The following is a 13,012-nucleotide window of genomic DNA, read 5'->3' on the forward strand; positions in this document are numbered from 1 at the left end:
TCCAGGTCATGGTAATCCTAAGAGCTTAAATAAGGGCAACTTGATTTCTTATTGGATCTCAAAGACGTTTCACTGCTCTTTTGAAAGGCTTCTTCAGCTCGAAACTACATGATGGGGAGTACCGGCTTATAAGCAGAGAGGGCCGCTACACTCACATGTGTTACTCAGATGACATGCACATTGGTCAGGGGGGTCGGGGGTACAGTATCCACCGTAATGCTTGGGTACGGTATTAAACTTACGCTGACTTAGGACACATAACACATTTGTCATTCCCAGCATCTTGACATCTCATTAAAACATTTTTATTTGATTATTTGATGATATTGGCTTCTTATCCCAAGAAAAGACGTCAAATGTAAAATAAAAAGGTGAAAAAACAACACAAAAAAATAAAACAATGGTTATTTGTCATCAAGCAGACCTCAATGCTTATCAGAGGGCAAAAACTAAGAAAATATCCATAATCCTCATCTCACCCACCTGGGTTTTGAACATCGTTCAGGGGAATCTTTGTTCACCCTATCATCACCTGCAAATGACAGGGCTGTAGAAAGTCCAAGTTATTTTCCTGTTTTAATATTTTGTTCAGACACTGCAGATGTTAGGACCGATGTTCATCATCTGTATTCTCACAGACATGGGAAATGCAGTCTAAATCAGTTTAGTTCTATATGGTCATTTATTTAAAAAAAGAAAGAAAGATTAAGTTTACTCCCGTTTATTTATATAGCGCCAAATCACAACACCTGTCATCTCAAGGCACTTCAATGATAAAGTCCAATTCAAGCCAATTACAGTCTAATTCATTGTAATCATAATCCAATCAAATACAATTTATTAAATTCAAAATTAGCCCAACTCACACATACAGAGCCAATTGAAAAACAATTTCCTAGTTAAGGAAACCCACAGATAACACTGAAACTCCTCTTCATTCCAGTCTTCCATCTTAAGCATACATGAGGTGACTGTGGAGAGAAACGACTCCCTTTTATCAGGAAGAAACCTCTGGCAGAACCAGACTCAGGGAGGGTGGCCATCTGCCTCTATCAGCTGGGGTTTGAGAGGACAGGAAAGGGGGGGAAATAAACACCATTCAAAGGATACCTGCTGAGAGAGAGAAACACTTGATGACAACAATAATGCCAAATGTACATAATGTCATATGAGGAAATAAAAGGGGGGAAAAAGAGAGCAAAGTGATGAAACATGTGTCATAGGAGGCCCTCCAGATAGGCCTATAGCAGCTTAACTATGGGATGTTTCAGAATCACCTGAGCCATCCCTAACTATAAGCTTTATCAGAAAGGAAAGTTTCAAGCCTAATCTTAAAGGTAGAGAGGGTTTCTGCTTCCCAGATGTATATCCACAGCTGGTTCCACAGAGAGGGGCCTGATAACTGAAGGCTCTGCCTCCCATCCTACTTTTAGAAACTCTGAACCACAAGTAAACCTGCAGTCTGAGAGCGAAGTGCTCTGTTGGGAAAATATCCAACTATGAGATCTTTAAGATATGATAGAGAGTCATTAAGAACTTTATGTGTGAGGAGAAGAATTTTGAATTCTATTCTGAATGTAATAGGGAGTCAGTGAAGAGAAGCTAAAACTGGAGAAATATGATCTCTCCTGCTGGTTCTCATGGGAACTTTCAAAGATCATATTCTTATTTGTGCGTGGATCACACCGCAATCATAATGTTCTAATTACATCTTCACAACAGATGTGGTCTCTAATAAGAGGTTCAGCAGCAAATGTAGTCATTTTGCCCAAAACTCGACTTGCTCATGGAATAATAAGCAATGGACATAACGTCGAAAAAACTGATCAATAGATAACAGTTCCATTTAGAATGAGATAGTTTTACCGTCTTTCTCCTTGAATGCAAAGCCACCTGGATCCCTTTTCCTCTTGGTGGTGCTATAGCATCCATCACGTTTACCGGGTTTTGTGGGTGAGAATAGTTTCAGATTTTTAACATGCTTTCGACTCCAACCATTACTCCCGAAGAAGCTCTAAAATTTAACGCACATGCTTGGATTAACGGTCCCTTGAACCAGATTGGAAGATGAACGTGGTTTTCTGACATCATCCAAACAACCCTGGCACTGAGAGAAGGTCGTCTGGTGTTCCTTTACAGAAGAAAAAGAGAGGACGCAAAAGCCGAAATCATTTCACGGATAAAAGGTGACGATGACGGTTGAGAAGAATTAAGGAAAAGGTAAATGAGGTGACTGCGACAATAAGTTTGCAAAAAGTAAACTGTTTACAGTAGTGTATAACACAAAGTACCCAAATATTCATTTGGAATCTTCTTTTTTCATTTACTCTTTTCTGAAATGTTTTCGAATAAGTTTAAGTGCGTTTTGAATTGTAGTTGCTTATTTATTCGTCCCTTCATTTATTTGCGCTTTCATTCAATTTGAAAATCTTGTTGAAAGCTACTTTAGATAAGATGCATCATTTGGCAGAAAATGTTACAAGAAATAGAAGGGGGAAAAAGTCAAAAGTTCTCTCTCTATACTGTCAACTTTAGTGCAACAAGTGAAAGTGCACGCTCTGTGCGTGTGGCGTGTGAGTGCGTGCGCGTGCCTGGAGCGGTGTGTGTGTTTGCTTGCACAACCCGTTCGTTGCCGCAAGGATGTGGTTTACTGTGCAAAAAGTTTACGCCGGAAGCTCTTCTGCATCTGAGAAGTTATCATCTCCAACATTTTTTTTTTCTATCAGCGTGAGGCACTGAGCCGCTCTATCTATGACAAGTGTCGCTGACTGCGCTGTCCGTAGCCGTCACCATGTTTCCCAGGGTGATTTTGAAGGGAACCATGATCAAAAAATCTCAGCAGAAGAAAAGAACATCGCCGTCTAATTACAAGGAGAGATTTTTTGTACTCGACACACAAGATTTGAAGTATTCAGAACGCCGGCCGGGGGTAAGTCAACGCCTCTGATTTGCAGTCCCAGCCATTTGCTCTAGAGATATGATATTTTGAATGCCAGCAATAATCTCCACAGGTCCCTCACACTTGAACTAAATGTTTTGGGTTTTTTTTCAGAAAAAACCCATGCTGAAGGGTTGCATTGAACTGTCCAGAATTAAGTGTGTGGAGATTGTTTGTACTGATGTCCCCATACCATGCAGCTTCAAGTACCCTTTTCAGGTTAGAGTCTCAATTTCTCAATGAATATATAGCCTGCTTTCTATACAAAATGAGGCATTGTCTCATGTATACTAAGGATTGTGTATCGTTAGGTGCTTACTACGACAAAGTAATGTTTTCTCAATGTAAATGCCCCAACAGGTTTTCCATGACAGCCATTACCTCTACATATTTGCCCCAGACAACGACTGCCGTCAGAGATGGGTCCGAGCTCTCAAAGAGGGTAATTCCTCTCTGGACATCATCAGACAATCGCATCACATGACCAATAATTCCGAACTTTCAACTGCGTGTAGGCCACAAATCCATTCAGTGTTGACATTTCAAACCGTGCGCATATTTGTTTTGTTTCCTCCATCGTAGAGACGAAGTGCAACAACTTGGTTGCAAAATATCACCCGAACTTCTGGATGGAGGGAAAATGGAGATGCTGCCAGCAAACTGAGAAACTGGCAGCAGGTTGTCATGTATATGACCCAGAGGGTTGTGGTATGTATTTTTTCTTTTTTGTGTCTTCTTCCCATGTTGATCGTACATCCCCGCCGTACTTTGTTTGAAAAGGAAAAAAAAAAAAAGAAGTTCAAATCACTTTTAAAACAGAAAAAAACATGGATCGTGTAACTCAACATTCTACAAAATCCTTTATAAGACTGTTTGTGCCGTGTGGATTTGATTTGTCGTTTCTGATTTCCCTGCAGGTTCTAAAAAGCCACTTCCCCAGCTCCCGGATCCAGAGGTACAACTCTCTAAATAACATATACGGTTGCAATATTATTGACGAGGTGGCTGATGCTGTTCCGAATACAGATAAAAAGCCTTTTTTTGTGTGTTTCTCTTTTGCCAATTCTTTTCAAGTGTCCCTCTGTGATATCGTTCATGATTTTGTTGCACTAAGCACTAAGCTTGTGGTTTGGCCACAGAAAAGTCCAATCGCTCTTGCTTGTTTTTAAAGAAACTAATCTCTTGTCTTTGTCTCTGTCTCTGGAAGATGGAGCTGCAGGATTCAGGACAGCAGTGGGTCATCGCTCTGCAAGACTACACGGCGATAGGAGACGACGACTTGTCTCTTCAGAAAGATCAGGAGTATCTCCTGATCAACAGCTCCCATTCTGACTGGTGGGCCGTGCAGGATGACAAGGGGTAAGGTTCAAAAAGGTGCCCTGTTACCGCCTCACTCTTTGCCCTTACATTTGAAGCATTTTCTTTCACAGCAACGATAACAAAAAGTAGAAAAGAGTTAATTCGTCTTTTTCCCGGCCCCTCATCAGGAGCACAGGTTTCGTGCCCTGTACATACGTGGCTGAAAAATTTGGTAACAACTTTGAGAGATTCGAGTGAGTCCTCTTTCATTTTTCTGGTCCATTGCATGGACGTCTTAATATTTGTTCATTTGTTCTCTGCGGACCTGACTTACTTTTGGGTCATTTGTCCTTTTACAGGTGGTACAACAAACACATTAACAGAGGGGGAGCAGAGGATTTGTTAATGAAAGAGGTAAAAAAAAAAAAAAATCAGCCTGTGAGATTTAAGTGTTTATTCCTTTTCAATTAATTTATTCTAACCTTGTTTTGACATTAAATAAAATAAAGTCGAATTACAGTTCTTACATTTATGAGCAAGATGTTTTTCATGCACGGTAAAAGCGCACTTTTGCTGTGACTGTGCCACCTACGGCAACCTTGCTCTTGCAAAAATTATTGCACCTGCAACCTCGGAATCTGACACGACGTGGGACATGAAAATTTTCTCACGACCACAGTGTTTCCTCCAGTGCTGAATTTCCTGCCGTCAAGTGCTTTTGCTACATTTTGCAAGCAAGAGGGAGAACAGCTGTCCATCACCATCTGCTACTCACATGGCTGCAAGGCCCGTTCTGGCTTCAGCTCCTCTCAGAAACGACGGAGAAACACAACTCCGCTGTAGAATGAAATGTGTTTTTATGTGTCCTCTGGCTTGTGTCCTGTCGCTGCTCCCATTTTTAGGGAAAAGAAGGCGCGTTCATGGTGCGTGACTCGAGACAGGCAGGAGTCTACACAGTGTCAGTTTTCACCAAAGCACCAGGGTAATTTTACCTCCATGCCTGTTTAATTAAATAGATACACCGAATTGCTTTATTGCTGAAATAACAATGGCATGAAAAGTATGTCTGATGGTTCATGAGATTTCATCTCTTTTTTTTTACATCATTAGATACTGTCACTATGACAAATAATACCTTTACTGCTTTAATTCTAAGTTGTTTTTTTTTTCCATATCCTATATTTTTATTGGGACTGACTGCATGTTTTGTGATTGGCAAGCCTTTCCTTTGTCATCTCTAGATCTAATGGAGAGAAGAATCCTAGAGTGAAACATTACCAAATAAGACAGACAGAAACTGGGCGGAGAGCATTTTACTTGGCAGAGAAGTATCTGTTTAGCACCATTCCTGAGCTAATTCATTACCACCAACACAACGCTGCCGGTACGTTTGCTGTCCGTATGAGACATTCACTTAGAAAGATGCGGAGAAGGGGAGCAAGGCAAATTTATATATATTTTTTTTAAATGACAAAGCAAAAACCAAAATCTTTAGCTCAGTTTCTTTGTCTCCATAAATGTGCGTGTATAAAGATGAATGACTGTCTTCATGTGTGTTTTTCTTGCTTGGTAGGTCTGATAACGCGGCTGAGGCATCCAGTCTCTCAGGGAATACGCTGCTCCCAGGAGGCTGCTGATCTCTCAAAAGGTTGCCGCATGTTCGCTTGCATAAACTGACCTGGAGCTAAAAACAGTCATTAGTTGATGCTGAAAATCACGTTTTTGCTGACCTCTTGTGGTTTTCACCTATATGTGTTCAGAGCAGTGCAACAGCAGTTCAGAGAACAGATTTTTGTGATATGTTTGCTGGAAGTTTTCTTACTGAACAATTTTTTAACTAAACTTACTTTCTGATCCCAACAGATCAGTGGGAGATAGACCCAGAGGAGCTGATCCTGGGTCAGGAGATAGGCAGCGGCCAGTTTGGGCTGGTGCTAGAGGGAAGATGGAGGGAGAGGAGGGTCGCAGTGAAGATGATTAGAGAGGAGTGCATGTCAGATGACGAATTCAAAGAAGAAGCAAAAGTTATGATGTAAGTGCGATGCAGTTAACGGCATTCCAGTTGAAATAAATGTCAAACCACCCATCTTAAATTTGTATGTGCTGTGACAGGAAACTGTCTCACTGTAAGTTGGTGCAGCTCTATGGTGTGTGCACCCAGCGCTCGCCCATGTGTCTGGTGTTTGAGTTCATGGAGAACGGTTGTCTGTCAGACTACCTGCGAGAGAGGAAAGGCCGTTTGTCTCAGAATGTGATGCTGGGAATGTGTCTGGATATCAGTGAGGGGATGTCTTATCTGGAGAACTCCAACTTCATCCATAGAGATCTGGTGAGCAGACAGAGAAGAGTTTTGCAGCTAACGCTTTTGTTTCCCTGCTATGTTGGGAGTGTTCATTGTTCCTCTGTGCCCACAGGCTGCCAGGAACTGTCTCGTCTCGAGCAACAATGAGGTGAAGGTGTCTGATTTCGGCATGACAAGGTGCGCGTTCATCAAAAACTCTGAAAATCATTTGCCAAACTGCTGCACCTGACAGGCACATTGTATAAGCCCGTGTGGTTTGCATCCTCTCTCTGTGCTCTGCAGGTTTGTCCTTGATGATCAGTACACAAGCTCCCACGGTTCCAAGTTTCCTGTCAAGTGGTCAGCCCCAGAAGTGATCAAGTACTCCAAGTTCAGCAGCAAGTCTGACGTCTGGTCATTTGGTGCGTTACTCTGAGTGTCTGCCTTTCTGTTGTTTGGTCGGTTTGTCTGATTCACTGTCTTTGGGTTATTAAGCCTTTCGCTTGTCCCCTTCTATAGTTATAAGTCTCCTGGTGTTTGGTGACTTTTGCAGGTTGATTAACTGCAAACCAAAATGACCCATGTAAGGTCAGGCGATAGCCCAATTCCCAAACTGGCAGTTAAATCAGACTGCACTGGTTAAGGATATATTCACCACTAACGGCCACGGAAGATAATTATGCAACTTCAAATCTCAAAAAAGAAAGTAAATAAAAATAGAATTCAATAAGGTCCATAACATTTAAACCTTATGTTTAATAGAACATTTGCTCAAAAGGAATATCAAATGTTGATACTGAGAAAGTTTTTTCTTTCTTTTCTTGATAAATGTGAATAATCTCTTTCTCTGTGATGCTTGCGACACATTTCAGAAAGTTTTGGATAAGGCCAAAAAAACATAGTAAAAATGGACGGCATTAAATCCAGACTCTGCTTCCCAGATGTTTATATATTTATATAGTCTTTAATAAGTAAAGTTGGAGATGGGCTCGCCACTCTCTTATAGAACAGTCAACGTGTCTGTGCAGAAATGCAAAGAATTTGGGTGCCATCCCATGGCAAATGACGTCTTTTAAGAAAATCTGAAAAAAGGACAAAACCAGCCATGGTTCTAACTGCATGGGGTCTGGACACGCCTCTTAGAAAACGATTATTCACTGCCTCCATAAATTAAGAAAATGCCTCTAAGAAAACAACCTATACGAACAACATGGCCTGAGTTCAATAAGAGTCGACTGAAGTGGAAAACGTGTCCTTTGCTTTGAATTTCTTTTTGCCGTTTCATCTGTCTCCTTGATGGTATTGGGGTTACGTTAGTGCATGTAGCTGTGTTCCATGCCTATCTGTTCCTGCAGTATAGATCTGTCTTCCGCCCAAACCTTTTGACGTACTATGAAATGAAGAATGCGACTAAGAAGACTCTTGATGAGCTAAAGTCTTATATCATGCAAGAGAATACAACTATTTGTGTCCTCGGTTCACGGCCCCGCTCAAACTATTTTGAAACATGGTGCCGGCACCATATTCATAGTATATATTTGTTTCAAAATGTTTTAAAAAACATTTGATATTTTCTCTTTGTATTCATTTCGGTTAAATGTGGGGTTTAGGTGATTTAGGTGGTGTTTAACTTACGTTTCACGGTGCCTTTCAACTTTTTGGGAAACAGGGTTGAACGTCAAAGCCTTGAAGGTATTCTATTGAACATCGTGCATGCAAAGAGGTGATCCCAAACTATTCCATTCTGTTTAACCTCTGAAGGAACAGCACAGAGGTGTAAAAAGGCACTGGACCTTTCATAAATCAACGCACCTCAGGATGAGGTTGCATTTGGTCGCTATTTCCACAGTGCAATGCCAACTACTGGATTTACTGTAATCTCCTTGAAGTTAATACCGTTGGGAACATCGCCAGAACCGAAGATTAAACGAGCGGTAACTTTGTAGGGTTGAGATTAAAAAATTGCGACTTGTTTGTGTCTTACAGCTGCAGAGTAGAATGGTAAACATAACCATGACTTCTATGGCAGATGTGACACAATCGTCTTTCTTCCTTCACAGTTTTGAAATGAAAAGCTCTTTTTGCATGCAGACCTACACAAATTCTGCTCCGCACAGACTGCAACAAAGAACCTGTGAAAGTTCTGTGGTCTGGCCCCAACACAACACTTGATCCCCTCGATGGGTGGTGATAAATAGGTGGATTGCTGGGACGCTTTAAACAAACTACTGCCCCAAATTAAAATAATAATAATCTTTCTTCAATATTTTAATTGTTCATTCAATCACAGCTGTTTGCTTTCATTATCACACCGGACAGGAAAAAAATAAATGAGACATAACTGAGGAAAACTGGAACAAATGCAAGCTGACCTCCAAGATCGATGTACAACAGTGTCCGATTGTGCTTTACATCCTTTTCTGCAAAAAAAAGTGGGCTCCAAAGAAGGAGACCTATAATAAGCCCCTCTTTTGAAAGAAAGCACAACTGGCATTTGAGAAAACTCAAGAAGACTTACCACAGTGCTTCTGCGAAAGACAGTTGATTTGGTTGTGGAGGCAAAGACCAACAACCCCGGGTACCACAGACTTGTGGTTGTTCTTGTTATACTGTCTGCTTGTAGTTATTATGAAGCTTTAAAACAAGTTGGTCGAAAAGTCAGCCTGTTGCACATCCCATGATAATGACGTTACAGTGTATATATACCACCAGAGTGTGCGTTACAAGTGTTACATCTCTGTAAGCTATACATAGACATGTTATTTTCCTCCTCAGGCAACTTCCTTCTTTTATTCTTTTTCCCTATTCAGTGTGATGATTACACCTACGTCATTACCTACCCCAACATTAGATTACAGGTCTTAACTTTTTTTTGTCAGTCTCATTGTCATTTGTTGTATTGTCTAAAGATGACATTGTATGCCTTTTGCTTTTGTGTTTCTTTCAAAATGTAATGCAACTTTTTAAGACCCACAAAGCTCAAAGTCCCAACCAAAGGGAGTTATTCTCCCCCAGAGAGAGCACTGAAAACAAATAGGGTACAGAGGGTACAGCTACCATTGTGATGCAATAAGGTCTTAAGTAGACCTCGTTTCATACAGAAGGTGACAAGGTGCTGCAGCAATGTTTCATTTGGGAAAAGTGATATTTAACTGAAAGGCACGTAAACCTCTTCTAGAAGACTGTTAAATGGAATTGGACTTATGAATAAGCAGAATGTGGGCCCTTTAAAAAGAAAAAGAACATGTTACACTGAACCAAAAAGGAAAGTGTCTGTTCTATTGAATATGTGAATTACTTTTGCCAGCACCATTTGAGAGAAAACTTAAAATATGTCATTATTCAGTCATTTCAGCTTGGATCGCTGCTTGTAACCTCCGAATTAGCTGAAAATAAGAGAAGAGCTTACATAAAGCAGCAGCTGATTTTAAACAGGAAAATGTTAACTGACTGACAGGTTTGTCTAGCTGATAACAAATGGACTTTCTCTTTATACCTTTGCTCAGGTGTGCTCATGTGGGAGGTGTATAACGAGGGCCGTCTTCCTTATGAGAACCGCTCTAACTCTGAGGTCGTGGAGTCCCTGAACAAAGGTCTGAGGCTCCTGAAGCCTCGCTTCGCGCCAGACTCTGTGTATGTGCTGATGGAGTGGTGCTGGAAGGAGGTGGGGGCGGCAACTTAACCTATCTGAAGTAAAACAACTGCCGAATCAAAGTATGTAGACAATAAAATGCACAGCTGTGACATCTTTCTTTTTGTTCTCTTTTCTAGAAACCAGAAGACCGTCCATCCTTTGCTCTCCTCCTCCATGAACTGGCCTCCATCTCAGACCTGACTGCCAGCTAATGAGTTTCAGTCTCCTCAAACGCAGTTTTACTTATTTATTTATTTATTGACTCCCTCACTTAGTGCTTATCAAGGGCTTTCCCAGTGGACAGAAGGAGTGATTGGAAAACACAAGATAGGTTCAATGTAGTTTGTGGATTTTGCACTTTATTCAAACAATTCCTGAGAAGGCTTACATAGTCCATTCACACATGCACTGTGACATAACTGTAATTGGTTCAGTTATTTTATGACGCGTCTAATCATTGAACGGATGTTACCACGATGAACCAGTTAATTAGAAACTTTACTAACCGGCATTAAATGTTTTACTTTTTTTTTTTAAAGTAAGTATTGTAATCTTATTTGCCTTAGAAAGTGTTGGTGACTTAGCACTGGCAGTCAGACTTTATTTGTTGGATCTTTTATAAAAATTTAGCGCATATTTGGATGGACATTCAACCAACTGAAGCTGCAGAAAGTATAGAACTACATTCATTGACTGACAAATGAAAGATGGACGGACTTCAAAATATCACTTCATGTCACAGGCAACAAACGGCTTGACTCTTTACTAAATGCTAACTTTTGTTGGCACAAACCTGCGGCATATTGCATAATAGCTGTGGTAGGCCATGTGTGGGCAAGGCTAGGAATAAATCTGTATTGTGTGAAAGGGCACATAGGCATGCTACCTAAGCAGCAGCCTCACACTCTGTGGCAGAAATTCAAGCTCGTCAAGTGATCGCTTGAGATGACCTCCAAAGGGAGTCAATCTCCACAGATGCTAACAGCGGTTTGGCTAGCAGAGCACAACTGTCCTGAAAACACACACCAACTTTTCGTGTACTCTGAACACATTACATGCAAAGCTTAAATTCTGTGTGTGTATGATATTCAACCAAGTATTCTTTATCAAACAAATATGCCTTTCTTGTATTAGCAACAAGCCAAACTACTTGGGAAAAAAATTGTACCTCCATACATGGCTGCATAATCTAACACGTTTCATTCATTTCAGTGTGCCTGATATGTTTTTTGGTTTAGATATTTGTTTTGCATTAACCTTTGCAAAGTAGTTATCTCTGAGGACTCAGCCTCCTTCCTCCATTTTTATTTCAGTGAACAATACATTTACTTTTTTTAGAAATGGAAAAGGTTATCAATGCTGACAGATGATTGAACCATTCTGAACCAAAATATGACTTTAGCCATCATCTTGTCTTTTGACAGGCCAAATCGGTCAGCTTTAAGAGCGACTGTTAAAGACGCGTTTGCTTGCTCCTTCATAAAGAACAGTCACGGTGACAATTTCCCACAATTTACATATGGCTGAAATGATAAAGAGGATGTCCGCTGTCAATTCAGCCAGGAAATTAGTCAGCCAGCAGGAGGAGAGTGATGTGTAGGTGGCCATGTTAGATGGTTAGGTCTTGTTTGGGCCTATTTTCACAAATTATCTTCAGACATTGAGTCAAAAGCACTTAGTGAAAATTGATAGTTTAAAAAGCATAAAAAGGAATCAAATAACACATCAAAATGACTGTTATTTATCTATAAACAGGTGAAAAGAGAAATGGAGATTGTGTTGTTTTTTTATAGGGATAACGCACTAACAAGGTGTTCTGAGTTATCTCTTTTGTCTTATGATAAACATGTCTACCCTAATGGCCAATAGAGCGTTTGGATGGCTTATTGAAAACAATAATGATTTTGATCATATCCCAAAACAGAATGTCTGAAAATTAAAAGAATCGAGGAGCTCCAGTCAAAGTCCAGACCTCAACCTGACTGAAATGTTGCTGCGGGACCTCAAGAGAGCTAATATGAATGAATGAATGCAAACCTAAATGCAACAGAGCAACATTGTGAAGACAACGCGACCATGATTCCCTCACAATGATGGGAGAGGCCGATCCTGTCACACAGAAAGCGATTATTTTTAAGTTACAACTGTTTAAGATGGTTCTTCAAGCTTTTGCATTATGTGGAGTGTTTTTTCCCCCCACACTAGGCCTGTGCACTCAGTAAATAATGACCCAGTGTAACATGTAGTGTGTTGTTATTCATTTGTGATTATATTAACCTACTTTTAAGGCCTGACATATATAAGGACCAAACATAGATATATTTTAATCACATAAAACCTCAGAAAAGGCAGAGGGTGTACTTTCTTTTTCACGTGTGCGTGGCAGATTTTTGGACAACCATCATCAAAGGACTAAATAGGAAAATACATAGAGCTTCAAAGACATGCAGAGCCAACACTGAGGCACACGAAGGCTGTTCTGTTTATGGAAAACGTTTCTTCCCTGCAATCTGTAAATGATACAAATTTAACCTCTAAAAAAGTAATTTCATCTGAACCACCTGAGCAGTGTTGATTTTATTTATTTGGGCTCTCTTTCAGGGACTAAAAGTTGATGTTATCCCAACAAAAATTATAACTAACTACCTTAATATCATTATTGGTAGATGACATAGCCTACTTTTTTTGCAATATCATACATTACACACATAACAACAAATAATTTACAAATAGCAACATGAAGATTAATATATACTAATAGAGAATGGAAAATTTGATTTATAAATGGAAAGACATGTCACCACAACTCGGCAGGAGGATGATTTATGTGAGTAAAAAAAAGGAGCTCAAGTCGATGCGG

The 13,012-nt window shown here is 40.2% G+C and overlaps 1 protein-coding gene across 1 annotated transcript; it reads left to right on the forward strand.

Moving 5' to 3' along the window:
* Positions 1-2,077: 2,077 nt before the first annotated feature.
* On the forward strand, positions 2,078-11,940 carry itk (IL2 inducible T cell kinase). Its single transcript, XM_072396066.1, has 18 exons — positions 2,078-2,220; positions 2,727-2,929; positions 3,053-3,157; positions 3,299-3,380; positions 3,521-3,646; positions 3,856-3,893; positions 4,146-4,297; positions 4,426-4,491; positions 4,597-4,651; positions 5,140-5,219; positions 5,479-5,621; positions 5,811-5,885; positions 6,101-6,269; positions 6,350-6,566; positions 6,652-6,716; positions 6,822-6,940; positions 10,025-10,182; positions 10,290-11,940. Exons 2-18 carry the CDS (start codon positions 2,792-2,794, stop codon positions 10,362-10,364), a joined length of 1,863 nt encoding a protein of 620 aa, XP_072252167.1. The 5' UTR covers positions 2,078-2,220; positions 2,727-2,791; the 3' UTR covers positions 10,365-11,940.
* The last annotated feature ends 1,072 nt before the right edge of the window (positions 11,941-13,012 follow it).

The sequence above is a fragment of the Leuresthes tenuis genome, unplaced genomic scaffold (genome assembly GCF_036924035.1).
Source record: "Leuresthes tenuis unplaced genomic scaffold, fLeuTen1.0.hap1 SCAF_11, whole genome shotgun sequence".
Classification (NCBI taxonomy): Eukaryota; Metazoa; Chordata; class Actinopteri; order Atheriniformes; family Atherinopsidae; genus Leuresthes; species Leuresthes tenuis.

What these genes read in the sequence shown, in the direction of transcription:
- itk (XM_072396066.1), top strand. Translation starts at nt 2,792, where the DNA reads ATGTTTCCCAGGGTGATTTTGAAGGGAACCATGATCAAAAAATCTCAG. An exon ending in ATTCAGAACGCCGGCCGGGG is followed by an intron (nt 2,930 to 3,052) that starts GTAAGTCAACGC and finishes GTTTTTTTTCAG; the next exon opens with AAAAAACCCATGCTGAAGGG. An exon ending in GCTTCAAGTACCCTTTTCAG is followed by an intron (nt 3,158 to 3,298) that starts GTTAGAGTCTCA and finishes ATGCCCCAACAG; the next exon opens with GTTTTCCATGACAGCCATTA.